The sequence below is a fragment of the Zootoca vivipara genome, chromosome 7 (genome assembly GCF_963506605.1).
Source record: "Zootoca vivipara chromosome 7, rZooViv1.1, whole genome shotgun sequence".
Lineage (NCBI taxonomy): Eukaryota > Metazoa > Chordata > Lepidosauria > Squamata > Lacertidae > Zootoca > Zootoca vivipara.
In genome coordinates, this window is record NC_083282.1 from 141,676 (window position 1) to 169,244 (window position 27,569).

Sequence of the window (27,569 nt, forward strand, 5' to 3'; positions counted from 1 at the left end):
GACAAGCTGGAACGTGTCCAGAGGAGGGCAACCAAAATGGTCAGAGGCCTGGAAACGATGCCTTATGAGAAACAGCTTAGGGAGCTGGGTATGTTTAGCCTGGAGAAGAGAAGGTTAAGGGGTGATATGGTAGCCATGTTCAAATATATAAAAGGATGTCATATAGAGGAGGGTGAAAGGTTGTTCCCTGCTGCTCCAGAGAACCGGACACGGCGCAATGGATTCAAGCTACAAGAAAGAAGATTCCACCTAAACATAAGGAAGAACTTCCTGACAGTAAGAGCTGTTCGGCAGTGGAATCTGCTACCAAGGAGTGTGGTGGAGTCTTCTTCTTTGGAGGTCTTTAAGCGGAGGCTTGACAGGCATATGTCAAGAATGCTTTGATGGTGTTTCCTGCTTGGCAGGGGGTTGGACTGGATGGCCCTTGTGGTCTCTTCCAACTCTATGATTCTATGATTCTAAGACCTCTGAAAAGTTTGAACTGCTTTTTTCTATTTTCAGAATGCTGTTCTCCTTTTACAACAGGCAGTCTTGCATCCAAATAACTCTTTATTTTCCTGAGCATTAATGTTGTTTTGTCATATCTGTCAGACCTCATTGGGGTCAAGTGCTTTAGTTTCCTTTCCCTCTGTTGCTATACGGTAGAAGAGGGAGCTTATTTCAGTTTACCTTGCTGATATTAGCGACCTCTAATAACAAGCCCTTCTTAAGAGTCAACGTAGCTTGAATATAAAAGTTGTGAAGGTGCCACAAGAAATGAAGTTCCTGTGCGTGTTCCCCCTGAAGCAGAGTTTGAAATCCATGATGCTTGGCTACTTGTGACATTGATGAAGTTGGGGACAGACAAAATTAGCTACTACCATATTTAGGGATGACTGTGAATATAAGTGACTTAAAGAATTAAGCATGCTCCCTACGGATGCATGTACTGTATTGATGAGCATTGGTCAGGATGCCTAAGTGCAATGTTCAGAATTAGCCAGGCACAGGCCCATTTTGCACCTGGCTTCCCTGGGCTCCAAGATAGTGCCTGATATGTCCACCATCTCAGGATCATTGGCTCTGGACTGTTTTCACACACCAACACTACACCCTGTAGAATTCTATCAGTTATATTTTATCTGCACAATTGGAATGAATTTCCAAATTGTTTTTTCTGGGCAGCCTGAGCAGGAGCGGGCACCACTAAGAAAAAGAAGTTGGAATAGGCAAATATATACGTAGTCTGTCCCAGGATCAATTGACTTTTCTTCTTTAAGTTCTCAAAGCTTTTAAGCTAGCTCAAGGTTGTCATCTGAACGGGCCAGATGTTTAATAGTCAATCACAGTTAATCCATCATTTGAAAAATAAGACTGTAGAGCTGTTTTGCCCCAAAATGGCAACATAAACATTCCATTTTGGTGACTGCAACCTTGGTTTAAAGAGCCATTTGGCACCTATCCTATATATATGAGTTTCTAGCACTGCCTACGTGGAACCTGTAAGTACAGAGGATCGACACGTCATGTGATAGTTGAGGTTTAACACTTTGCATCATATTTTGCGGAGTTGTTACTGTAAATGAGTGGATTTCCTGCCCCCTCCCAAGCCACTCCTTTCAAATCCAAATGCTGCTGAGCTTAATTTTTTGATGCTTTGGGATTGGTAAAATAGAATTGATTTTCACTGAGTGCCTGTTGCACTTCAGTGATTTTAAAGCACTTCGCAATAATCAATTGGTTACTAATGGCTGCTTTGCTGGCCGACATAATTCCACAGTTATTGAGTTTCAATAGAATTGCAACAGGCGGAGATAGGAAGAACCAATTTAGATCTTACTTGACTCCCAACATTCTGATGTATTAGTCAGCCATAATGTGCATGGCCCACCCCAAACTGGGCACCAAAGCTAGCATCATCTGTGCATGACCTGAAGAAGAAAAAGTCAGAGAAGGTGCTGTGTCTAGTGGCTGATGGAGACAGGGTCATTTGCTTAGAGAAATAGCTGCATATTTGTTTACAAAGCAAGCATGGGGCCATAGTTATGGATGACTGATGGATCAAATTAAAGTCCTGAATGTGTAGATTGAACAGGACACCATCAGGCAAATGATTAAAACCTGAGAGAAATGCAAGTTTCTGTTTATGCAAGCTCCTTAGGTATTGGGTGAGATTTAAAAGCTCATTTTAGCCACTGGCTATACCACTGTTACAATTTTTTTGAGACTAATATTCCAAATGCTAATAAGTTTGTAAAAACTGAGCATGTAGGTCTTGAGGAAAGCAGGAAGGGCTGCTAAGAATGAAGGGACAAGGTAGCTCTAACACTGTTGACCCAACTACCGGAAGGGTGTTCCTCATCTCTGTCTAGAATGCTGAGGCCAGAATTATTTCCCTCACTCATATTTCTGTCCATGGCAATGCTTTCCCTTAAATTCATCCTCTGGCTTCCTGTCCACTCCTGGATCCAGAACACACTCCTTATTTGTATCTCCTGAGTCCACCATGGCCTTGTCCCTTGTTTGATGGGCTCTGAGGACGCAGCAGTCAGGAAGCTGGACAAGAGCTTTTATTGTGTTCATAAGAGGAACAGAACAGCATCAGGAAACGTCCGGCTGCACCCAGATACAACCAAGCTCAGTGTTGCCTCCTGTCTAAAATATATGATGGCACTATCCACCCCCCAAAAAACCAGTCAGATTATTTCACTCAATCATTCAATAGGTTTCTGCACCCTCAACGGACCCCATAGTTTCTGCCTTGCTGCTGCTTATACGTGGAACCACCTCTTGGCATACCTCTCACTTCCTTCAGATATCGCCTTCTGCAAAGCCGTTGCCAACCCTCCAGATGTTTTGGACTACAGCACCCATCAGCCCCAGCCAGCATGGTCTGTGGTCAGCGATGATGGGAGCTATAGTCTGAAACATCTGGAGGAGTACAAGCTTAGCAAAGGCTATCTTGTTGTAACTAAGACTAAGCATATTGAGCTGGAATAAAATGGGTATTTGTTCCTGCCTCTGTGTGGCTCCATTATCTTAAATTTAAGATTGCATTTATATATTTTTATTTAACAAGATATATATGTTAATTGATTGTAGTAGAACATCTAAGTGGTTTATAATTATTAGCAAAAACAGTTAAAACAGTTTAAAAGCAAAAAATAATTAAGCAGTTGAAAAGATTTAAACACATCAACATCTATGTGTCTAAACAAAAATGCTTTAAGCAGGCACTGAAAAGAGTATGGGGGAAGATACTTGCTTGATCTCAGTAGGCAGGGACTTCCAAAATGCAGATGTTGCCACACTAAAATACTGATTTTTCACAAGTATTTTGTGAAAAAATACTGATTTTTCATGAGTATTTTGCAGCCCCTGTAACTGCAGAAGTTCTGTCAAGAGACCATATATGTGGCAAGACGATTGCACAGTTCAGCTGTTCCCAAACCATTAAGGGTTTTAGTAACACTTTGAACTTAGCTTGGCAACCAGAACAGAGATCCGAGGTGCTGCCGTGATCCCAATGCTGTCAACAGCCAGGCTGCAACATTCTGTGCCAAGTGCAATTTCTGGGTCAAATGCAAGGGAAGCCTCACATGGAGTACATTGCAGTAATCTAGTCTTAAAGTCACCAATATCTGAACTATTGTGTCAAGCTCTCCCAGTCCAGGAATGTTTAGAGCTGTTATCCCAAGTGCAGCTGGCAAAAGCCCCTTGGGACAGGGACCTGTCACCTTGTACTTCTAAGTCCTGTGCATTTTAAGAATCGGGGTATATGTGGGATTTTTAATGTAAATTAGAGTGTGAGTTTGGATTAGACAAAGAGAAAAGCAGTGTTAGGTTAGGTTGTTGAAGGGACTGAAGGGACCTGAGTTGATTTCCTTCCTCATTTGCGGAATGTGCTGGGTGACCTTGGGCCAGTCACTCTGTCTCAACCTAACTTCCTTCACAGGGTTGTTGTGAGAAAAAGAGGGAGGAACCGCACATGCCATTCTGAGCTCTGATATGCATAGAAAGGGGTGTTTATCATTTCCTCCTTCCTTTAAAATAAAGATGTCCTGCCAAACTGCTGCCAGTTGCATATAGTTGCTAGGCAACATGTCCCCTGCCTCTCTCCTTGTTGCTATGGTACTTCTTCCCATCATCCTTCTGTGTATACCTGCATTATCTGTGTATACCTGCATTACAGTTGGTCACTGCTAATCTTCAATTGTCTGAAGTTTGCTGGAAAGCTTATTCAAATCAAAACATTTCTCTCTCACGGAGAGAAGTCATTTTAAAGCAAGGTTTCCTCTCCTGCCTCCAAATCAGCAGTTAAAAGCTAAGAAGTGATAAGAAGTACATTGCTTATTTAATTTGGACCTTTTGGATTGTTGTCTATTGCAGTTGGTCACTTTATCAAACCACAGTGCACTGCATTTACAAATACGTTGAGCCGCAACCTGAAGTCTCCCCCAAACAAATTCCTCTAAGGGTATCCCTTTTCTCAGTAGGAAGACCACTTATTCTATTGCTCTGAGTTTGGGGCGGGGGTGGGCTGTATGTCTGAGATCCCTTCTAATTCCTGGATTCAGCATGGATTCAATTCCTGGAATAGCCAGGTTAGCTTCCTGGTGAGGTCATGGCCTTCTAAATATGAAACATTAAGGTAACAAAGGAAGTGGCTCTATATCAGATGACAAATGGGCCCCCTTCTCCCTCAGCACACTGGTAGGTAGAAAGACTAAGGCAAGAGTGGAGAGTTAAGAGCTGGGAGCTGGCAAGCTGCAAGCTAGAAGGCGAGGAAAAAGAGAGAGAGAGAGAGAGAGAGAGAGAGAGAGGCCTGATTTCTGTGAATCTAAGGCTGTGGCTATAGGGGAAGCAAGACCCTCTTGGGGTGTTAATGCTGTGAACCTTTCCATCAGTGTTAGAAACTGGAATAGAAAAGCTAGGAGCCAAATGGCTCCTATGACCTAGGTTGTGGGAGCCAGAACAGAATGTCTAGTCGCCAACTGGGGGTGGCGGCAACACTTTTTGTTTATTATATTGATAAACATGAATGAATACGCAATTCACATAAGAGACACATTGTTAATGTCACATTTTTGTCAGAAATTGTTAATCCATGTTTAATTTGGTCTTTACACTAAAAATACTGGTACCATACTTCAGTTTTTGAAACACTGTACTCAATATTGTTAAACTCCTTAACATATTGTCTATCTTTAACATATACTTTGAGGCTTCAAAGCACATTTCAGTAATCCTTGAGTGTCAGCCAGGTGCAAAAAAGGCACCCAGACTTTTTGAGGTGCTCGCAAATGGGGACTTTTTAGGCTCAGAATGCACCTGGCGCCCTGCTATTTTTGAACCCTGCTTTCCATCATAGGCTGCATATATGTGTGTAAACAAACAATATATGCCTCATTTCCAAAAGGAAATGTGAACCTGGGTAAGTGCCTGGAACCCCTGGAATCTTGCACCACTTGGAGATTGGGTGGAGTGCAACAGCATTAGAGAAATTTCTATATTTCCCTTCACTAGAAATCCTCAGGGTGGTAACACTTCAAGAGGGTTCAAAGTCTTCCACGAAAGAGTCATGACCTTCACAACAAACACTATAAAGTACGTGAGTCTTAAATTGAAGCTGGGGCTCAGGGAAAGCTTCCCTAAGGCCACTATTTACATTTATGTATACAGTGAAATTTTAAGGAATGAGACATGCAAGCAGGTCTTAACTTCACCACGGTGAACTCTTTTTCTGAATTAATACTTTTATTTTTAATCTGTTTTCTTTAGTGTGTGTGTGTTTGCCTGGAGCAGTGAATAGTAATAGAATCATAGAATTGTGGAGCTGGAAGGTAGACCGAGGGTCATCTAGTCCAACTCCAGGCAATGCAGGAATCTCAACACACGGTCCTCCATCCAATTTGAATCCTACTGGACACTGCTTAGCTTGACAGACGTGCTTGCAAATTCTATTGCTGCACCACTGGGATTGTTTTGTCCCTATTCCTTCAACCCCACTGCAAGTTTCTCATTCCTGCAACAAGGCTTACCCTCACACAAGTATGGCACTGAGGAGAATGTAAAGGTTTAATATTCTGGGTTAACCCTTAGCTGAAGAATTGTGGGTGGAACTTGTTCTTCCACCTGGTTTTCATTAGGTCTTGTTTACCAGCCTGTCTCAAGTTGCATCATTCACATACTGTAAATGGTACCATTGCTGACATTGTTATTAGCTCTTGTGGTTCTTGGCAAACACCTGATATTAAGTGGAATTGCAATGAGGGTGGTGTCAGTGGTGTTTTGATTATTATCTGTGAGGGACAGGGGATATCGCGAAGGCCCTCCCCTCCTGAGTTCCAGCCCATCCCCGAGCACAGGGGAAAGCAGGGAGAGCTCCGTCTCAAGTGGGGCAGCAGGAAGTGGGGTCCGAGGCTCAGACAGGGTAGCGGAGCCAGCGCCCCAGGTGAGACAGGAACTCCGGAATTGCGCAGAAAACGTAGGGGGAAGAGGATGGGTCTCCCCAAGTTGTTGTGTTGGAGGAAAACGCGCCAAACGCCATTCGGAGGTTCTGATTCCAGCGGATAAGATGTGTCTCTGTAAATAGCACTGCCTTTAGCACTGTAAATACGCAGCACCCAATAAAAAGATAAAATGCAGAGCGGTGTAGAGTCGTTACTCTGAAGTAGCCCACTCCGGCCACTGTGACATTATCTGTCTGTAAGCAATACATCCCTTGACTCCCCTGGCACTGCCTTTCTGCTACCCATTGATATTTATCCAGGGACAGCCATCCCCTAGGTGTTGTGTAGAGGAAGGTCTTGGTCCAGAAGATCAGGCAAATTGGTTCAGTTTCAAATGTTAGTGAAAGTATCTGGAAAATAAGATCTCAGAATGTTAATGGAAGTGCAAATCTGGTGTTTGGCTTTGGTAGGGATTTTTGTGGGGGTGGGGGTGGGGAAGCCTCCCTCTTACATCTTTGTACACACACCCAGACTGACAAGGGAGTGGGGAACAACCAGTCACACTTTTTAAGCAACCCTTGTATTAATTCAGATCGCCCCTCACCACTTTGAGTTAGTTCCTACAAATGCAGAGAGCATTCTCATCTTTTAAAGTTTTAACTCTGAATGTTAAAATTAGGAGTTATATTCATTTTTATATTCATTTTTATCGTTCTTGTGCCACCATCTCTGTACTTAATAGAATAACATAAGGGGGGAAAGACAGCTTCCAGCAGTGAAGGAAGCAACAAGGGGGAGGAGGAATGGACCCAAGGGAAGCAAAATAAAGAATAGTACATGTACATATACTTATAATGTACATATACTTAGGCTTCATTTCAGTTGGGGATGGGGAATAAGATCTTTAACCAAAAGCTTCATGGCAAAGGTGGGTATTCGGGAAGAGGGTTCAGGTACAAAGAGCAACAAGACATTGCAGAGAGCAGGAGTGGTTTGTGCAACTGAAAGTAATAGATTTACACTGCAATTGTACTGTTAGCCATTGTATGCAGTAGGCTTATTTCCAAATAAACATGTGAAAAGACTGTTATTAGAACAGGGTGGGCGAATCACCAGGTGCTCTGATCAGCAGACCCAGGGACAAAACAAAGCAAGGACATTTATCGTTGTGTCGTGAGGCTGGTTTGTGTGTGTGCGTGCATATGAAAGAGGCCTTCTGACAAGGTGGCTCACAATTGCTAGTCTCTATATTCTTCCAACACCATTTTAGCCCTAGGAGATGCATCAGCAGTGGGAGTGCTGACGTAAGAAATCTGCCAGTCCCCTTTCGCATCTGTGTTTATGACATCCTTGCAGATTGCAGCATCGAAAGCTGGCATCTCCTGCTCTGGTGTTTTTGTTTTTGAGGGAGCTCCTGCTTGACGTGTTCAGTGGCCTGGCCTGACATTTATGATCTGCTGTTCCTGCAGCCCCACCTTAGATAAATGCTTTGATAGGTATTTCCTAGTCATTCTCAAGGCTACAGACATTCAAAATGCAGCTCATTATAAACATCATGGAAATCTACTTAGACATGGAAGCCTGTCATTTTTCAGTTGCAGTAGTAGCAGCCTGGTTGCAGAATTTATATCTGAATCTATACCTGAGGCTTAAACTTTTTCTTTCTTTCAGTGCGAGATCTGAATATCTGACACCTTTACAATGCTGCATAGACGCTGTTGGTTTTTTATTTTAAGAATCTGCTTTGTGTAATTTTCATTTTCCTTGTCTGGTACTTGGTAGACCTTGCCAACATGTTTTAAGCATTAACACATTAAATAATAGAAAACTTAACATCTGTCGAATGCAGAGGGGGACCTGTAATTTCAATCTTGGCATTTGGTTTATTTCCGTCCATGGGCTGCATTTGGCAATGGCAGGCTGGCCTGCTTTTTGTTTTGTGAATGTGATAATGCGAAAGCCTTTAGCGGCATATGTTTAAACTTCTGTAAGTAGGAAAGGCCTGGTCTTACCTTGCCACCAGTATGTTTGCCCTGAAAATGCTTTGTACTGAACTGAGTTATCTCTAAGAATAATAGTGATTTGTGCCAACCTTGAAGTTCTTCATCCCCCCCCCCCCAAAAAAAACCCATGCCTGCGTTTAGCAGTTAGAACAGAGCTTGGAATAATTGAAGAGTACACATAGTATGAGGGAAACAACATATGTTAGGAGTCGCTGTATTTAGCCAGCCTGCTTCACTGCCCAGCTGAGGGATTCATTAATCAGTGCTACTCCTCCAAATGCCATGTCTCTTTGATCGATGAGCAGAGTTTGCAATGTTCAGACCTTGTGGCCAGGAGACATTTTGTTTCTCTTTAAATCTGAGGCAATCGGTCAGCCGATATTTGAGAGCTAAGCTCCTCTGGCCACCATCCTCTTATTGATTTGTTTATAGACGTGCAGCATCTATTAAGTTGACCTATTTCAATAGGTTGTGCAAGCCCAGGTGCTACCCACACGGCCGTGAACTACTTTTAGGTGTGTGCACACACCTCTCTCTCTCTCTCTCTCTCTCTCTCTCTCTCTCTCTCTCTCTCTCTCTCTCTCTCTCTCTCTCTCTCGTGTGTGTATCAAGGCACTCCACTCCTGAGATAAATAAAGCTACTGGGGGTAGAATCCTGCCTACGCAGCTAATTGCAAGTTACTTTGCACATGGTAACGCAGGACAAACTGGCTTGCTGGAACAGAACCAATTTCTTATCTAATCCATTGCTTCTGTCTCAAGCAGCCACTAGCCAGATGCCTTGAGAGGCTATCTAGTGAAGTAATAAAGGGTACAGTTGGTCCCATTTCTGTTTTTCTAAAAAGAGGTACCAGAACTCATCAGGAACACCTCCCTTGTTCTCTTAAAATGGCATTGGTGCCCAGTGGTGCCAGAACCGAGTTCTGGCGAGTTTCGGCTGGGAAAAAAAAAAGCCCTAGTGGTTCCTTTTTGTGTGCCTCTAGATTGTGGTGACTGGAAGTGCAAAGAGATTCTCTCTCTGATGAAGAGAAGAGGCAAATCGGGATGGGACCAGATTACAGTGGTACTTCTGGTTGCGGACCGGAGCCGTTCTGGAGCTCCAGTCAGATCACTGGAGCTCCAGTCAGATCACGAACCGGAGGTGCCTGTTCTGCACATGCACGCAGTGCGATAGAGTGCTTCTGTGCATGCGCGAGCGTCGAAACACAGAAAAAAAATGCTTCCGGGTTTTCCACTTTTGCAACCCAAAGTTCACATTACCTGAGGGTAACCTAAGCCAAGGTTCTACTGTATTTGGGGCTCTCTCAAGGCCAGTGTCTGGTGGGGTTGTAATGTTTGGCATCTGGCATGGCCAGGCGATTAGCAATTGTGTTTATTTTCAGATGCCTTGAATTTCTTCAATCTTCTACTGGATATTAGTATCATTTTCTGAAGACACCCCCATTGTGTCTTTATTTCTTTATTGTGTCTTTATATCTTTATTTAGGAAGGCGGTAGGGCTGGGTGATTTCTGGTTTTCAGCATCGTGATATCACCAGCTAAACGTTGCGATATACCAATATATAACAATGTCTGAAATAAGGATGGAGTTGTGTGGCATTGGCTGGCTTTATGGTTTTTCCTGCAATGTGATTTTGCTGGTTCTTACTCTTGTGATTTCCAGCCCACTCCATGAGGCAGGAGAGAGCTGAGTTGGCAGAGTTAGCAGGAGCTGCAGGAATCAAGAGAATCATTGGCTGGCTTCACAGTTTCCCCCACATTGTGATTTTTGCATAGCATATGCACATTCTGTCATGGGCTTTGAAGACACTCGATCTCAGGACGCAAGGGAGAAACGTGCTAAGAGGAAGGCACGCTTGCCAAATCCACACCGTGATCAACTCCCACCCGGAAACCAATGTCCCCACTGTGGAAGGATGTGTGGATCCAGAATTGGCCTCCACAGTCACTTACGGACCCATTGTTAAAACCATGTCTATGGAAGACAATCTTACTTGGCTACGAGTGATCGCTAAAGAAGAAAGAAGAAGAGGAAGACACATCATGATTCGTGAAATATTGTCAAGTCAAAAATTATGAAACTGATATGATATGGACCTGGAACGGGTTATGAACAATATATCAATATATAATATATTCAATATATAGAAACCCGTTTGTAACTGAATTCATGATTCAGCTGGGATCTGAAGCCCTTGTTGCTTCCATTGTTGGTCAGCACCTGTTTAGCTCTCTTGCCCACTTGCTTTCCTGGTTGCTGCTGTTACTTTTCTTCCTCACGATTGCTGCCAACTGCTGAACTCATTTGCCTGCCCCCTCTCCTGGGAGAGAGCAGGTAGTTTCAAGGAGGGGGGGCAGTAGCTCTTTTGACCTTCTTTATCCTGTCAATTGGGGGGGGGGCAGAAAGGGCACATGATTTGGCAGATGGCATCCCCCTCTTCTCTGCTCGCCAAAAAACCCCTAGAAGGCCAGTACAGAGCTGTATGAGGGTTGGGTAACAGAAAACTGTTTAACTGTTCTTGGTTTTTGAATTTTTTTGTATGGCAAGGCGGGTTTCCTTGGTTTAATTTTGGATGTAAAGGTAAAGGGGCCCGACCATCAGGTCCAGTCGTGTCCGACTCTGGGGTTGCGGCGCTCATCTCGCTCTATAGGCCGAGGGAGCCGGCGTTTGTCCGCAGACAGCTTCCGGGTCATGTGGCCAGCAAGACTAAGCTGCTTCTGGCGAACCAGAGCAGCGCACGGAAATGCCGTTTACCTTCCCGCTGTAGTGGTACTTATTTATCTACTTGCACTTTGATGTGTTTTCAAACTGCTAGGTGGGCAGGAGCTGGGACCAAGCAATGGGAGCTCACCCCATTGCAGGGATTCGAACCACCGACCTTCTGATCAGCAAGCCCTAGACTCTGTGGATTAACCCACAGCGCCACCTGGGTCCCTAATTTTGGATTTACCTTGGGTTAAAAAAAAATTAAAGAAAGATGCTCATTCAGTGTAAAGTGCCCATGGACTGTCATGTGTATTAATTAAAAAAACCCTCAAATGGGGCAACAGCAGAAACTGATGGGAAAACTTTCAGAAGTAGAGACAAAGTAGGCTGAATATAAGTATATTCTAGACACTTGCTTACTACTTCCTCTGCCAATCCCAGGCATCAGAGGTGATGGATAGTTCGGGGGGGGGGGAGGCTGTGTGCGCTTGCTTGCTTGCTTGCGTGGGTGTAGTCATCCATTTGAAGTTTGTGCCTCTTTTTAAAACCAAACGCTTCTCAGGTTAGTGGATTTTTATTTGCAGGGGGGCAAGAGATGAGTGGCTGCGTCAGTATATGAAAAAAGTTCAAAATAAGGGGGGCAATAAGTAAAAAAAACTTTCCTTAAGTTGGAGACAAAGGCAATTTCAAATGCTTGTTTACTGCTTCTGCTTGATCGAGCTTTTTTCAAGGTATTGTTCTATTTTGTTTTTTGCTGGTGGGATGTTCTGTTTTTTGACAATTTTAATGAAAATTATCCAAGATTTCATTACAAAGTTGTAGAGATAGTACATGAATGGAAATAATTTTGACATTTCCAGTATGTAGTTGAGAGATTCCAATTTTAAAAAATTCTCTAATGTCTGTCTTCACAGACTCTTAAGCAAAACTGCAAACTTTCTCACAGCTGTTGTTAATGGTGTTTTCTAAAACCCAGAGTAGGACAGTTGAAGCATTTCCTCATTTAAGCTCCATTTAAAGGGGGCAGGGGGAGTGGGATGATATTGAAAATGGGATGGCAGACAATATTGTGAATTTAAACCTGCAGAAATTAAGCTAGATTTGATGGGTTCAGATTTAGTAGCAGCTTCCAAGTAATAGGTCCAGAATAAAAATTCCCATTGGCAAAAGTGGGACCAGCCTCTGCAGATCTATGGGAACTCCCAGGAAAGTCCTCATCCCTTGTAATGTTTCAAAGGTTTTTAGTGGAAAGAGTACCGTAATACAGGGTATTTTGTGCGGAGAGTTCTTGGTTTTTAATGTTACTTCGTTATTTTATTCATTTGATTAACTTACGGATTTCTTCCCCTTCTACACTATTTGTAAATCAGTTTTAGACACAGTGAAAGCTGCATTGTATAGAAGATGCATATGACTGTATCTGCTAGCAGAATCTGATGACGGCCAGAGCATGCCCACCCCCCTTTTCTGGCACTCTGACTTGGCCTTCACTCTGGGTCCTTTCCTCATGTGTGCGCGCACTGTAAAATATACCTGACATCAACAAGTGTTCTCATAAGTATTAAAACAATGTTTAGGCCAGAGCAATGGATTGCATAATTGTTCTGCGACATCTTCAAAACTCATCAGGGTTTGTCAATAGGGGAGATCTGTGATGGTGGACAAGCTCCCATGAAACCTTCTCCTGGGTTCACCACGACTAGTCTTCCTTGCAGTGGGCAGCCGCATATCACCCTCCCTGTTCACCCTGCTTTCACCCTGTGACCTCTGCAATATGCCCGAGAAACTTGTGCAATGTGTATGGAGTTACATAATAATAATAATAATAATAATAATAATAATAATAATAATAATGGGATGCGGGTGGCGCTGTGGTCTAAACCACAGAGCTAGGGCTTGCCGATCAGAAGGTCGGTAGTTCGAATAATATATTTATTATTTATACCCCACCCATCTAGCTGGGTTTCCCCAGCCACTCTTGAGTGGCTCACAGCATATATCAGAACATACTAAAACAGGTGTCGGCAACCTGCGGCCCATGGGCCGGAAGCGGCCCGCGGAGGCCGTTTAACCGGCCCATGAGCCGCCCCAGAACCTAGCCGTCCACTCGGTGAGTCCCTGCTTCCGCGGCGCAGACACCAGAAATTGCTCACGCGTGCTCACTGTCAGGCCCATGAAGGGGGCTCCGCAGGACTGATCTGGCCCGGGCAAGGTAAACCTTCCTGACCCTTGTACTAAAACATCAAACATTAAAAATTTCCTGATACAGGACTGCTTTCAGATGTCTCCTAAAAGTCAGATAGTTGTTTTTCTCTTTGACATCTGATGGGAGGGCGTTCCACAATGCGGGCGCCACCACTGAGAAGGCCCTCTGTCTGCTTCCCTGCAACTTGGCTTCTCGCAACAAGGGAACCACCAGAAGGCCCTCGGTACTGGACCTCAGTGTCCGGGCAGAATGATGGGGGTGGAGATGCTCCTTCAGGTATACTGGACCGAGGCCATTTAGGGCTTTAAAGGTCAGCACCAACACTTTGAACTGTGCTCGGAAACGTACTGGGAGCCAATGTAGATCTTTCAGGACCGGTGTTATGTGGTCTCGGCGGCTGCTCCCAGTCACCAGTCTAGCTGCCGCATTCTGGATTTGTTGTAGTTTCCGAGTCACCTTCAAGTAGACAAAGACACTTCCTCAAGGCAAGTCAAAAATGTTTCTTGAAGGCAAAAACTTTGCATCAGTACAAGGCATGCTTAATAAGCTGTTTCATACATGGTCTGAGACTGAATGGTACTGCTGTCATCTTTGACTCATTTCCTGTGAAGGAGCTAAAAATAGAGAAGGTGAGGTTTGTGCACAGGCCATGACAATGTATAATTTTGTACACAGGGTTTTGCTTCATCTCTCTGACTCAGCTGCATGTTGGTCTGTTTTCCATTCTGAGCACTTTCTCAGCCACTTAGACGTTTGTGTGGCGCACATTGCAGTGACAAATGTTAGATTTTGACACTGAACAATTCATTTGTAGCACCCCCTCGTTTTCTCCTTTCTCCTAACCTTTCTGTTAGCTATGCCCTATTTTGAACATAATGTAACCCCATTAGAAGAAAGGAAAACCAACAACATATATAGCCTTTAATAGACTAAATATGGGATGGGGTATTATTATTATTATTATTATTATTATTACTACTACTACTACTACTACTACTATTACAGTCATACCTCATGTTACGTCCGCTTCATGTTACATTTTTTCAGGTTGCATCCTGCGGCAACCTGGAAGTACCAGAAAGGGTTAGTTCTGGGTTTCGCTTCGCGCATGTGCACAAATGCCAAATTGCGTCGTGCAGATATGGCGCTTCAGGTTGCAGGCTTTTCACGTTGCGAACGGGACTCCGGAACGGATGCCGTTCGCAACCGGAGGTACCACTGTACAGTCAAACCTCTGTTCTCGAATGGCTCAATTTTCGAACTTTTCAGCTCCCGAACGCCAAAAACCCAGAAGTAAATGCTCTGGTTTCCGAAGGTTTTTCAGAACCTGAATGTCCGGTGCGGCTTCTGCTTGAGTGCAAGAAGCTCTTGCAACCAATCGGAAGCCATGCCTTGGTTGTCAAACGTTTTAGAAGTCAAACAGGCTTCCAGAACGGATTACGTTCGACAACCGATGTTTGACTGTATTCAAGGGTTAGTTCTGGGTTTCGCCAAATTGCGCTTCACACATGCGCACAAATGCCAAATTGCACCGTGCACCGATGTTTGACTGTAGTCAGGCAAGGCCAAAATTGTCAATTTTTTGAAATTTCAAACCCCCACAACTCACAAACAGGATGAGATAAATAATTAACATTTTAGATTTAAGCTTCAACAATTATACAAAATATTAAGAAATATTAAGAAAATGGGATGACATGAGGTAAAAAAGTTGGATCATTTGATATGGAATGACCCTACTGGATTATTGAAGCTGTGAAGCTGTGCTTATATTGTAGGATGTGTAGCTCTGCAGTGGAGGAGGTGGCCATGATAGGTCTTGGTGGGGGTGCAGTGCAAATGTGCCCACAGAATACACAGTCACTGTTAGACGTGTCCTGGTTGTCGGTATTAAATTAAGTCAGTCATTCTCTGCCAACACAGACAAGACATGAGTATTGTCTTTTAATACATTCTTATTATTTTATTACCGTATGTTCTTGGGGGATGTTGTCAAACGGACCTCTAAAAGAACTAACTTTAGGGACACATTGAGGATGTGTCAATCAATTCTCTACCCTCCCAAGGCTGTATGTTTGCAATAAGCTAATTGAAGAATTAACACCCCAAATTACCTCACAACATTTGAAAGACTAACTTGTATTGCGGCTTAAGCTTTTATGCACTGGAGTCTACTTTGTCAGGTAGAGGAAGTGATGAAATAAACACACAATATATGTGAGTGTGAGTGTGTGTTAATATGTAGAGTGAAAAATTGTTTCTATGTAGTCACAGATCGCTTACAATGAAATGGCATTTGTGGTGTGAGATTGTTTTTGCTACTGCAGACTAGCATGTTTCTTCCCTGGGATTTAATTTCCTGAAATGTGAATTTTCCTGCTATTTTTCTAGTGTTTCTCCAGTGGCACTCCTCCTATCCTTTATGACGTTGTTATTACTCTGCTTGATTATCTGCCTGGATTCATCAAGACAAGCCATAAAAATGCAATATGGTGATAGGCACAGGAAATCAAAACTCATAATGAGGGCACCAGGTTTCATAGAAGAGAGACTCCTCATTTCAGGGATATTAACATATATGCGAACATAAATCTTGTACAAACAATAGATGGAAAATCAGTGCACGATGCACATATTGATGTTCTTCTGCATTCTTGTTCTCCATGAACTGCTATCACAGATTGTACACACAGGACAATTGTGTATTGCTTTGTATTTTTATTTACTCAGCACAGCAGGGAGGGTGTTAGGATTTGTTCTGGACCTATATAGGGAACCAGAAAACATACCTGCCTTTGCATTTGTTGTGTTGCATTATGTGGATTCATTTCACCTTTGGTGTAGTGTCTACATGAACTACATGAACTTGTTGGGGAGAAGCAGGCAGAGGGACCCCAGATATTTGTGTTTAAATGCCATATGATCCATAGACTCATAGAGTTGGAAGAGACCACAAGGGCCGTCCAGTCCAACCCCCTGCCAAGCAGGAAACGATCCATTATTTCATTATAGAAACATGTTAGCATGTCTCAGAATAATTGTTTAGTCTGGAGTTTAAATGAATATTTCTTTATGCAAAGGTTGTTAAGAGTGCTATTTGAAAAGGAAGAATTTCTTGTAAAAAATAAATAGATGCAGACATTTTTTAAAAGCTGGTTTTCATAATCCCTCATTGGGCATAAAAACCAAAGATAAAATGATTTCCCCCCATGAAATAGATGAATATGGGTTTTCTCAGACTTTCACATTAAAATTATTTTATTTCTAAATTTATTGTGCTAATGGGTATCTCATACTACTTATGCCAATAATCTTCAAATCTTGTTCTGAGGAACCCAGGAGTTCCTTCTAATTTTTTCAGGGAAGCTTTGGTGTGATACTGGTGACAGCAGATGAAATTTGCTGAGAAACAGATTTCCCCCTGTCCTTAGCCTCCTTCAACATTCAGCTGCAGAGGGAGTTTTCGGGGACATGCTTGGCTTGACGCTTGGGTGACACTGGGGCCCCAAAGGCCTGACTGTGTGATCTGAGTGTGGACTCTAGAGCTCACCCCAGAATCCTTGGCAATTAGCAGGAATCCATGGTAGACAACAAGGGCGTTCTCAGTCAAGGTGAAAGTTTTCACTGCAGGTAAAAAGATGGAAAGCTGTTGTTGTTCTCGTTGTTGTTGTTTTCCCTGCCCATCTGACTGGGTTGCCAACAGAATATACAAAAACACAACTGAACAGCACACATTGAAAGCTTCCCAATACAGGGCTGCCTCCAGGTGTCTACAGAAGATGTTTCTAACTGGTATATTATTATTATTTTGCTTCTGTCAGTGGGTCACAAGTGACTTGTACAGGTCTCTGTGCTAGAGAGAAGCTAATGCTTTCCTTTGCAACCATGTGAGAGAGGGAAGGGTAATGTGCCATGTGATGTGGGTAGGTTCTTGGGCTTGTAGTCTGCTTTGGATTTTACTTACTCATGAAATTCACTGGATAGATTGTCGTTTGGCCAATCACTGTCACTCACCCTAAAGCAACTTCAAAGGGTGCTTGTGAATGATAAACGAGATGGGGATTAGATATTCCACTTTCGGGTTTTCAGAGAATTAAATCTTCTGAATATTATCTAATTTGAATGAATTCTCCACTGTTCTCCTCTTGGGGGCGGGGGGGGGGTGTCTTCAGACGTCGTTGGATCCGGTCGGCTTAGAAATATTGACATAAGAAATGCAGCAAACTGTCCTACCCAGTTAGACCACTTCCTCTGAAGAATACAAAGAACTCTTCTTTCTGCTTATGAGTTAGGTTGAGATTGCCAACCTGATCTGCTCTCAGCACCTGGTACTTAAAGAACATGATGTCCTAACAAGAATCCAGGGAGTGAAAAAGTCAGCAAAGAATGCCTTCTTAATTTATTTTAATTTTGTGTGATAGCACGGCAGTTTGAGTTCGCTGAGGCTTTTTGTGTGTTAGTCTATTTAGATGTCCCATCTGGCATCCAATCAGCCATTTTTACATCAGAATAGTGGATAGATGTGAACTAGGTAGGAGTCTGGAAAGTGGAGTTGATTATTGAAACAATGGCCTATTTAGCATTGCTTCTGTTTATTGCTGCTGGACTGTTTTCACTGAAAAGCTGTGCTGTTATCTGCCAGAGTTTATGCTTGGAAACTGTAGGCTTTTGTTGAATACCCAGGACTCATTCACCCATCCAAATGTCATATAGAGGATGTCATATAGAGGAGGGAGAAAGGTTGTTTTCTGCTGCTCCAGAGAACCGGACACGGCGCAATGGATTCAAACTACAAGAAAGAAGATTCCACCTAAACATTAGGAAGAACTTCCTGACAGTAAGAGCTGTTCAGCAGTAGAACTTGCTGCCAAGTAGTGTGGTGGAGTCTCCTTCTTTGGAGGTCTTTAAGCGGAGGCTTGACAGGCATATGTCAAGAATGCTTTGATGGTGTTTCCTGCTTGGCAGGGGGTTGGACTGGATGGCCCTTGTGGTCTCTTCCAACTCTAGGATTCTATTCTAGGATTCTGGGAGCTGTGGTACAGTATACAGTTTCACACAAGACATTGGCAAGGCCTCTTGGCCTTCCCCATCTCTGTGTGAACAGACAGAACATGCTAGAACACACCTAACACGCCCCTGTAGCTGTGTTTAAAAGGAGTGGATAGATGGTGGTGGACATCAGCAGCAGACCTTGTGGCCTCAAATTTCAGCAGAACCCTTTGTGGTGCAAAACATTTGCACACACCCCTCCATTCTAAAGCATAGTTGCAGCGTCCCCCAAGGCTTTGTATCCAGTGCAACTGAACCAGTTGTACTTTCCTAAATTCACCTCTGTGAACATTCATATGGGGGCCATATCTGCACTCAAAGGTTTTGGAATTTGTAGTTCAAACTATATCCCCGGTTCTAGTATTAGGAGAGAGGGAAAATGTCTTCTCTTTTTCCACTTTCTCCACATCATGCGTCATCTTGCACACTTCGGTCGTTTTTGCTCCTTACTTTTTCTCCAAACTAAAAAGAACCCAAATGATGAAACTTTCTCATAGGGAAGTTAACATGGAATCCACCTTTTTCATACCTGGAAAACATACCAGGTAAAAGGTGTAGTATTTTCCTCCATGTCAGCACTATAGTTGGTTAGTGTTCAGTCTGTGACCTGGATCCCATTAAATATATTTTGGTACGTAATGACTGCATTCAAGCATAACAATAAATTATGGTTAGTGTTATGGGAACAATCTGCAGGAAGACCTGGGCATCCCCCACCTCCGTGAATTCAGAGGTTTTTGCTTTCATTTCTGAATACCTGTTTTGATCAGTCCAGACAAACTTGTGTTAAGATTAACTAATGGCTTACTGAAACAATATGGCTTTAGATCTTGACCTTACAAAGCTGGCTTGTTATAAATCTAATGATCACCATAATTATAACTATTGTTTGGTTGCATTTGGACATAACAGTCATGTTGAGAGTAATGGTGGTTTGCCTGTTTTGTAGCTTCAGAAATTCATGGGAGTTGTTTGTTTGTTTGTTTGTTTGTTTGTTTGTTTGTTTGTTTATGGTAGCCATCTCCTTTCCCCATCCCCATCTCCACTATAGCCAAGTGTGTTGTGACTGCCCAAGGGTGAAAGCTTGTAATTTGCACATGATACTTGGTTTTTGTAGGACTGAAGCCAATTCCATGAACTGCTAAGAGCTTTTTAGAAGGTGTTCAAAATGTGCTACTAGAAAGTACCATAAGTTTACGAGATTTCTCAGATCTGTCACCTTGAGGGAGGAACACAGTTGTGGGAACATGTATGAAAGTGGGAAAAGTCGAATTAAATTTACTGCTATCTTTCTGATGACATTTTTTTAAATTTTTTTTAAAAAAACACTTTATCCAAAAGAAAGTATCACCTTCCCTCTCATAATTCATGGATGCTCATGAGTAACAAGTGCTGCAGATGTCTGTAGTTTCCCAGGCATGACTTTTGGAGGGGAGATATATTTTATTATGTAAAATGGGTCTTGGCTTCTTGCTTGTCCTCCTCTTTAGGCATTCCACCATGGAGGGCATCAGCAATAGCTATTTGACTCAAACAACTGCTGACTTTTTGTCCTGTTTCTCTTGTATTATGTCAACAGGTTAAAAAAAGTGCCCTGACTACAAAGCTGGAAGGTGGATTACTCCCCAAAATAATAAAGACCATGTGTGCACATCTGTAGAAATGGTTTGCGGCTCAGTCAAGCTGGAGTTAACTAAATGAAACTATGGGCTGTGCGTCAGCCAAGCATGTTTCTGCTGTACAAAATGAAGAGGAAGCTCAGAAGGGGAAAAACTACCAGAACGGAGATGTATTTGGGGGTGAGTGTCATCATTTGTGGCTCTTGACCATTTTGTTGGTAGTCCTTGCTTTACTGAACCCTTATTTCCCTGTTCAAATTCTCCTCTTTTTGTCATTTCTGAACAGTTCTCCTGTTCTTTAAGATTTGCTCAAGGACTTATTCTTGGGGTGCCATATTTTGGGACACAAGTGTTCATTTAATAGATGTTCATTATACTCAAGTCAATGTACTTTGATTCCCCATGAGCACAGAAAAGCAACCGAGTGTGTTGCAAAATAAAGCTTCTTGAAAATCTCCTTTACAGTGGTTTCCTGGAGTTTGTTGAATATTGTTTGGTCAAGTTTCTTTGTCTTAAATTCTTACCGAGAATAAATTCTCAAGGTAATAAGCTGTGTGTTAGAAACACTTATACATTAGAAAAAGATAAACTTTTCAAAGGCGATCTCAACCTTACTGGAAATTAAGGGGGAAATGTTAAATGTTATAAATAACAAAATTTGTGCTATCTTTAGGCAGCCTTTGCAGCAGCATTCATGTGTGGCATATTTAAATTTTTTGGAATTGGGCTCTTTTAGTGTTACTGAAGTCAATGGATTTAGGTGAACCCAAGTTATATGCAGCAGGCGAGCTGTGGAATTATTGTGGTCCAGCAGATTAGCTAAGAGTGTGAGTTGTGAGAAGCCAAATCTCTTTATTTGTAATGCTGCATTAGGCTGGTCATGATTTTTCTTGAAAGTTTTTAAAGAGGAGATTGGATAAATACATGTTAAAGATGGTTTAAATTTGGAAAAGCTTATAACCTGTGTCTCTGGCTCCTGGGAAGAATAAAGAGACAGTTCTTGGTCTCTAGCACAGGAAGGCCTGTGGTCTGCAACTATGCAATCTGAATATTGCAACATCGAAATGTACAGATTGTATGGTTGAAACTATGTACATGCTCTCCTATTCAAATGCCACAGTCCAGCACATGAATAGATGACACATGGCAAGCAAAATCTCTAACACCTGTATGATACCCTAATCTCATACAGTTTTTGTAGGATATCACCTTCCCAAAGCCCTCCTTCTGTATTCCTGTTAGTTTCAGTTGGCTTCTCACTAATGCAAGGCTTTGGAAAACCTTGATACATTTGGGAAAGGTAAGGTACAAGAATTTTAATTGGTATCTGAAGAAGTGTGCATGCACACGAAAGCTCATACCAAAATAAAAAACTTAGTTGGTCTTTAAGGTGCTGCTGGAAGGAATTTTTTAATTTTGTTTTGACTACGTCAGACCAACACGGCTACCTACCTGTAACAAGAATTTTAAGAACATTGATGCATTGTTGAGAAAATGAGCCTGGCTTTGTCTGTCATTCATTCTTTTTGTGCTCACATAGATAATCTGAATAATAAGCAGACAGATCTATTGTGGATATTGAAATGATGCTTATATTTAGAACAACAATGCACATATTGTCCTTACATCAAACTTTAAAAACCATAGTTTAAAATAAAGGATGGTTTAAGATGCACAGGTGCTTTGTTCCCTCTCCTGTCTGTGCTGTTCAGAGGAAGAAAAAAATTCAGAGTTTGGCTAGTCATCAAATGTCTCCCTAGACTACTTCAGGATTGTGGCTTGGTTTTCTCCAGGCAAAGCGCTGGCGGCTTCCCACTCATGGTTTGTTTGGATGAAGCAGATGACAAGCCCAGATTCACACATCATGATGAGCCAGACTCTGACAGAGGAACAAATCACTTGTGCCTGTTAATCAGCAGCTTATTTTAGGGTAAAGTTTAACCTGGCCATTCCCATTCTCCTTTCTTTGCTCTAAAATTGCTTGGACCGCATTACAGAGGTACATTGCATGATGTGAATTAGATATGTAACATTACAAGGTTCTTAAAAGTTGCTATTGAACTCCCAGGATGTTTAACGTTGAACAAAATAGTGTATTACACATTTGTAGAAATAATCAGGAAAGGTTTTAAGGAAAACAGGGAACACACACACCTTGAATTAAGTGCTTCGGGGACTGGGATTAGGGCTGCTACCCACAGAGCAATCTGCTGCCTTTTAAGCAATATTTAATACTGTAGATTAAAGGTAAAGGGACCCCTGATCATTAGGTCCAGTCGTGACCGACTGGGGTTGCAGCGCTCATCTTGTGTTATTGGCCGAGGGAGCCGGCGTACAGCTTCCAGGTCATGTGGCCAGCATGACAAAGCCGCTTCTGGCAAACCAGAGCAGCACACGGAAACACTGTTTACTTTCCCGCTGTAGCGGTACCTATTTATCTAATTGCACTTTGACAAGCTTTCCAACTGCTAGGTAGGCAGGAGCTGGGACCGAGCAACGGGAGCTCACTCCGTCACGGGGATTCGAACTGCCGACTTTCTGATCAGCAAGCCCTGGGCTCAGTGGTTTAACCCACAGTGACACTCGCATCCCATTACATTTCCATAAAATTGCATTTTACCAAACCTCAGTGTTGTGACATTTTCAGATGTTGAAGTATTGTATATTCTGGCGTATAAGACGACTTTCTAACCCCGGAAAACCTCTGCAAAAGTCGGGGGTCGTCTTATACGCCGGGTATAAGAATCTGCGGTCACCTCATATGGTGGTGGGAGCTCAAAAACGGTCGCAGCCACATCCCCACCGTATGCGGCGACTGTATGAATGCCCAGGGGACGAGGGGAGTCTCTTCGCTGGAGTCCCCACTCTCCTCTCTCTGGCTCCTTTTCCCTCTTGCTGACTCTGCCTGCCTGATCTCTCCGTCTCTCTCTCTCTCTCTCTCTCTCTCTCTCTCTCTCTCTCTCTCTCTCTCTCTCTCTCTCCACGCGCTTGTCTCAGACTCCCCCTCTCCTTCGAAGGGGGTGCGATGAGGCGGGCAGGTTTCCTTATAGAGGGAAAAGGAGCATCTAAGCAGCAGGGAGTTGCCTTATAGACCAAGCAAGGCCATTGGTCCATCTCACTTAGTGCTGTCTGCACTGACTGGCAGCAGCGCTCCAGGGATTCAGATTTAGATTCACATTCCCAGTCCCATCTAGATGCATCTGAGATTGATATGGGGAACTGGGCTTAACCCCATATATTGAATCTTGTGCCCAATATCAGGTTAAAGTGAATATATTAAATCTTGTGCCCAATTTCAGGTTAAAGGGACTTGCCCGGCGCTCTCTCTCTCTCTCTCTCTCTCTCTCTCTCTCTCTCTCTCTCTCTCTCTCTCTTGTTTGTTGTTATCTTCCTCCTATCATCACCAGTTCCAGTTTGGTTGACAGCTTAGAAAACAAACAGCATGGCAGCTCCCATGGGTTTATTGTCTTAGCCTTCCTTTCAGCTTTAGAGTGAATTAGGAAAAGTTTAATCCACTTGCACTGTTTTATGTTTATATGTTTGATGACAAACAGCCTTATGTTTATAAGTGACAGTTTTCCTGCTAAGTATCTGCATGTCATAGGGACCCAGGTGGCGCTGTGGGTTAAAGCACAGAGTCTAGAGCTTGCTGATCAGAAGGTCGGTGGTTCGAATCCCTGCAACGGGGTGAGCTCCTGTTGCTCAGTCCCAGCTCCTGCCCACCTAGCAGTTCGAAAGCACGTCAAAATGCAAGTAGATAAATAGGAACCGCTCCGGCGGGAAGGTAAACGGCATTTCCGTGTGCTGCTCTGGTTCGCCAGAAGCAGCTTTGTCATGCTGGCCACATGACCCGGAAGCTGTCTGCAGACAAACGCCGGCTCCCTCGGCCTATAGAGCGAGATGAGCGCCCAACCCCAGAGTCGGACACGACTGGACCTGATGGTCAGGGGCCCCTTTACCTTTACCTTTACCTGCATGTCATAAGCATTTGAATTAAAAGTACCATATTGAAATAAAATCTGATTTTTTAAAATTTTTATTTGGTGTGTGTTGGAAGAGTATATGGAAGAGTCTTACATGGCGAGTATATCCCAAACTCTGTATTTTAAGTGGAAAAGTTGGGGGTCGTCTTATATGCCGGAATATATGGTACTTAAAATGCTACGGTTTTTTGCTAGATGGAGAGGGCATCTTAAATCTCTGTTGCTGTTGTTGTTTTGCATTCCCTATTACGTTAACACACCAACATCAAAATGTGTACCATTGTTCCCCAGCACCACTCATTAAAATTTGCCCTTCCAAATTAAAATAACCCCCATCATTTACCAATTAGGTTCTAATTGATCTACAAATATTCAAAACTCAAGGCTCTAACTTGGGGCTCTTGGCTTTCTTTGTAGAATATACAGTGCCTCCTTGAAACTTGTTTCTTTTGAATTTATTTATTTTAGTGCTGCAATGGAGCACTGTGGAACTGCTTGTGTACTGGAATTCCTTTGTGTGCACAGTTCATTGTATCCACACCTTTAGTGGCCTAACCGAGCTGTTCGCTTTCGATGGCATTTTAATGGAGATGTTGCTGTGTGCCAAGTGAAGCGATTATTATCTTTTGTTTAACTTGACTGCTTGCTACTGAGCACCAGCAGTCGGTTTCTAGAGTTAGCTGCGAATGCAGACTTGATGGCTAGAATATGGGTCTTCAGTGAGCATTGATCCTTGATGGCTACCTGTGGTAGGAGACACTCTGCCTACTCAGAAGGAGACTCGAGAAAGTTTGAGGAGTTCTGCTGTGGCAAAGGAAATAGGCTTCAGTTATGGAGATGACAGGAAAAGGGAGACCTTGGGGGCTCCAGAATACAGCGGTACCTCTACTTACGAATTTAATGCGTTCTAAACGCACATTCGTAAGTCGAAAAAAATTGTAAGTCGAATCCCATAGGAATGCATTGGGAGAAAAAATTCGTAAGTCGAGGCAACCCTATCTAAAAATTCGTAAGTAGAAAAAATCCTATCTAAACAGCATCCAAGATGGCGGGCGGAGCTCCATTTGTAAGAAGAAACATTCATAAGTCGAGTCATTCATAAGTAGAGGTACCACTGTACTGCTGTTTGCTTTGGGGTAGTGCTGCTGCTGCTGTTCCTATACTGACAGGATTCTGCACCTACATTCTCTGTGCCCAGAGTAGCACCACTCTCTGTGGAGCATAACAAGCAGTCAACTTTCCTCTTGACTTTAGAGTTGGATAGTTGTGCTCACCACGATTACACAAAGGTAGAGAACATAAATGGACTGAGGAGGAAAGAGAGGAGCAGAGAAATGGAGCAGGGGGGCAGTGCATTCTTTTCAAAAGAAAGTCAGTACAAAATCTCCAAAACCACATAACGCAACAGTTACCCTGTTTCTCCGAAAATAAGACGTAGCCATAAAATAAGCCATAGCAGGATTTTTAAGCATTCAAGGAATATAAGCCATACCCTGAAAATAAGCCACAGTGGGGTTTTTTGAGAAAAATAAATATAAGACGGTGTCTTCTTTTCAGAGAAACACGGTACTAGCCCTGAATTATAGGGGAAGTGAGCAACCAACGATGTGTTGGTGACTTAGTCTGCTTCTTATCCTGGCTTTCTCACACAGGATTGAGGTCAGCCGTCTGTCCTGCATGAGCCATGGAACAAGGGATAGCAGTTTGGGGAATGTCATTTTTAGTATAGTGCAAGAGAGCACAATGGGGAAAGAGAGGCGGGGGCCTTGCAGGCTCTCCCTGCTATGCTGGCTTTCTCCTTGCAGCAGGATGTTTATGTAGGGAAGCGTTCATTCACCTGCAGTCCGAAGGGGTTGGTTTCATTAAATTCCCATCATTTTTGTTTCTAGTGAACTAGAACTTGCCTCCTGAACTCACAGGCAGTCCATCTTTGCACTTAATGATGACCATGAACTATTTTTAAAAAGTTGTCACACTCTGGGTGTGTGACAACCAGTAAATAAATCCACAAATAAACAACTTATTTCTCTGGCTGACTTTGATTAAAATTATGTCTTTAGATAAAATAATATATACAATGACTCAGAAATTCCCCCCCTTTTCTTTTCAGAACATTGCTGGCTAGAAATGATGGGCTTTGTAGAGCCAGCCTTTTACTGTACCATAACCTTTCATAGAGCTGGAATGAGATTCTGATTTATTTATTTATTTAAATTCATGTATGTTTACAATATATTATGTATATATATTATAAGCTATCATGAGTGCAAACCAGGTTGCTGTCCTGGCTCCACCAAGACTATGGTGTCAGAGGCTCTTACTTGAGAGTAAGGATGATATATTTGTTGGGGCAGAGAAGAAATAAAGGCTCAGCAACAAACAGGTAGTCTATTCCGCATATTCTAAGGGTCCATCCAGATTTCCTTTTGTACCATGTTTTCCAGGCATAGGCCTGTGCTTTAAATTTATGTGTCCAAGTTTTTTTCCTTTGCTACATAAATGTCACTGTTGATTCTCCTCCCATCCATAAACTTGGTTTCCTAATTTAAATACATTGGGTTACAGCATGTGCATTTATTGGATCAGGCCTGGTTCATTTAATGTCTGTTGTTAAAAATACAATAAAATCATTATCTGCTGTGATCCATGTTAGAGGATTTGGAACGTAAGGTCTCATATGCTTGGTGGCATGGAATAAAAATGTCAATATTTTTGGATTGCAGAACAAATCAGAATTTTAGTTTTAGAGTGTGTGAAAATAATTGTCAGCCAGAGAAATTGTTTGTTGCCTGTTGGTTTTTATGAGCATTTTTGTAAAATATTGTCAACATAGAGTTCTAAAATAAAACTGTTTAAACATATTGCATAAAGATAAAATTTAAAATATGCTGCAAGGTCTTTTGAAAGGTGAAATTGTTTTAATTGGTAGAAAAGCAAATCTTAATCCTCCTGGGTTTTTATTACTAAGCAAGACAGGGAGGCGGTAATTTGCTTCAGTTTTACCCTCCCAAATTTTGTATCCACAAATCTTAAGTAATTCATTTGTCCTACAGTATGTTTAATAAAGTGAGGCATTATTGAAAGCAAATTTCTGTAAAGTGGAGTGTGTATCCATAATTTACCTAGAACTTGGGTCTTAGCAGAGGTTGCATATTTATCCCCAGGCATCGACCATCTTGCCTGTGTGGGGGTCCTGTATGTAGTGCAGGTATTATTTAGCTGAAAAGGGAATAGCATTCTTGTTTCTCAAAACCTATTCCCCCCCCTTTATTTTTAAATATAGTAAATAATTCTTGTTATAAACCAAAAGTAGCCATCCTGTTTATTCCAGAGAATCTGAGACCCCAAATTGGTAAGATCAAACAACTTAGTTGGTATGTAAGCTTCTCTCTCTCTCTCTCTCTCTCTCTCTCTCCCGTCTTGTTGACTAGGTTGACAATTCTTCTTTGGTAGCTAGTTCATAACCTTTAGTTCCCCTGTTGGAGCCTGGCCTTCCTTCAGGACAGAGCAGGCATGGGGAACCCGTAGCCCTTCAGATGCTGGACTGAAGGTCCCTCCTAGCACCCCTGAC

At 42.6% G+C, this 27,569-nt stretch overlaps 1 protein-coding gene across 1 annotated transcript in view; it reads left to right on the top strand.

Moving 5' to 3' along the window:
* The window catches only part of C7H1orf21 (chromosome 7 C1orf21 homolog), a 135,827-nt gene that overhangs the window by 28,524 nt on the left and 79,734 nt on the right, over positions 1 to 27,569 (top strand). The window contains exon 2 of the mRNA XM_035102089.2: positions 19,976 to 20,195. Within this exon, the coding sequence (XP_034957980.1) occupies positions 20,102 to 20,195 (94 nt within the window). The 5' untranslated portion in view covers positions 19,976 to 20,101. The remainder of the gene's footprint in view (positions 1 to 19,975; positions 20,196 to 27,569) is intronic.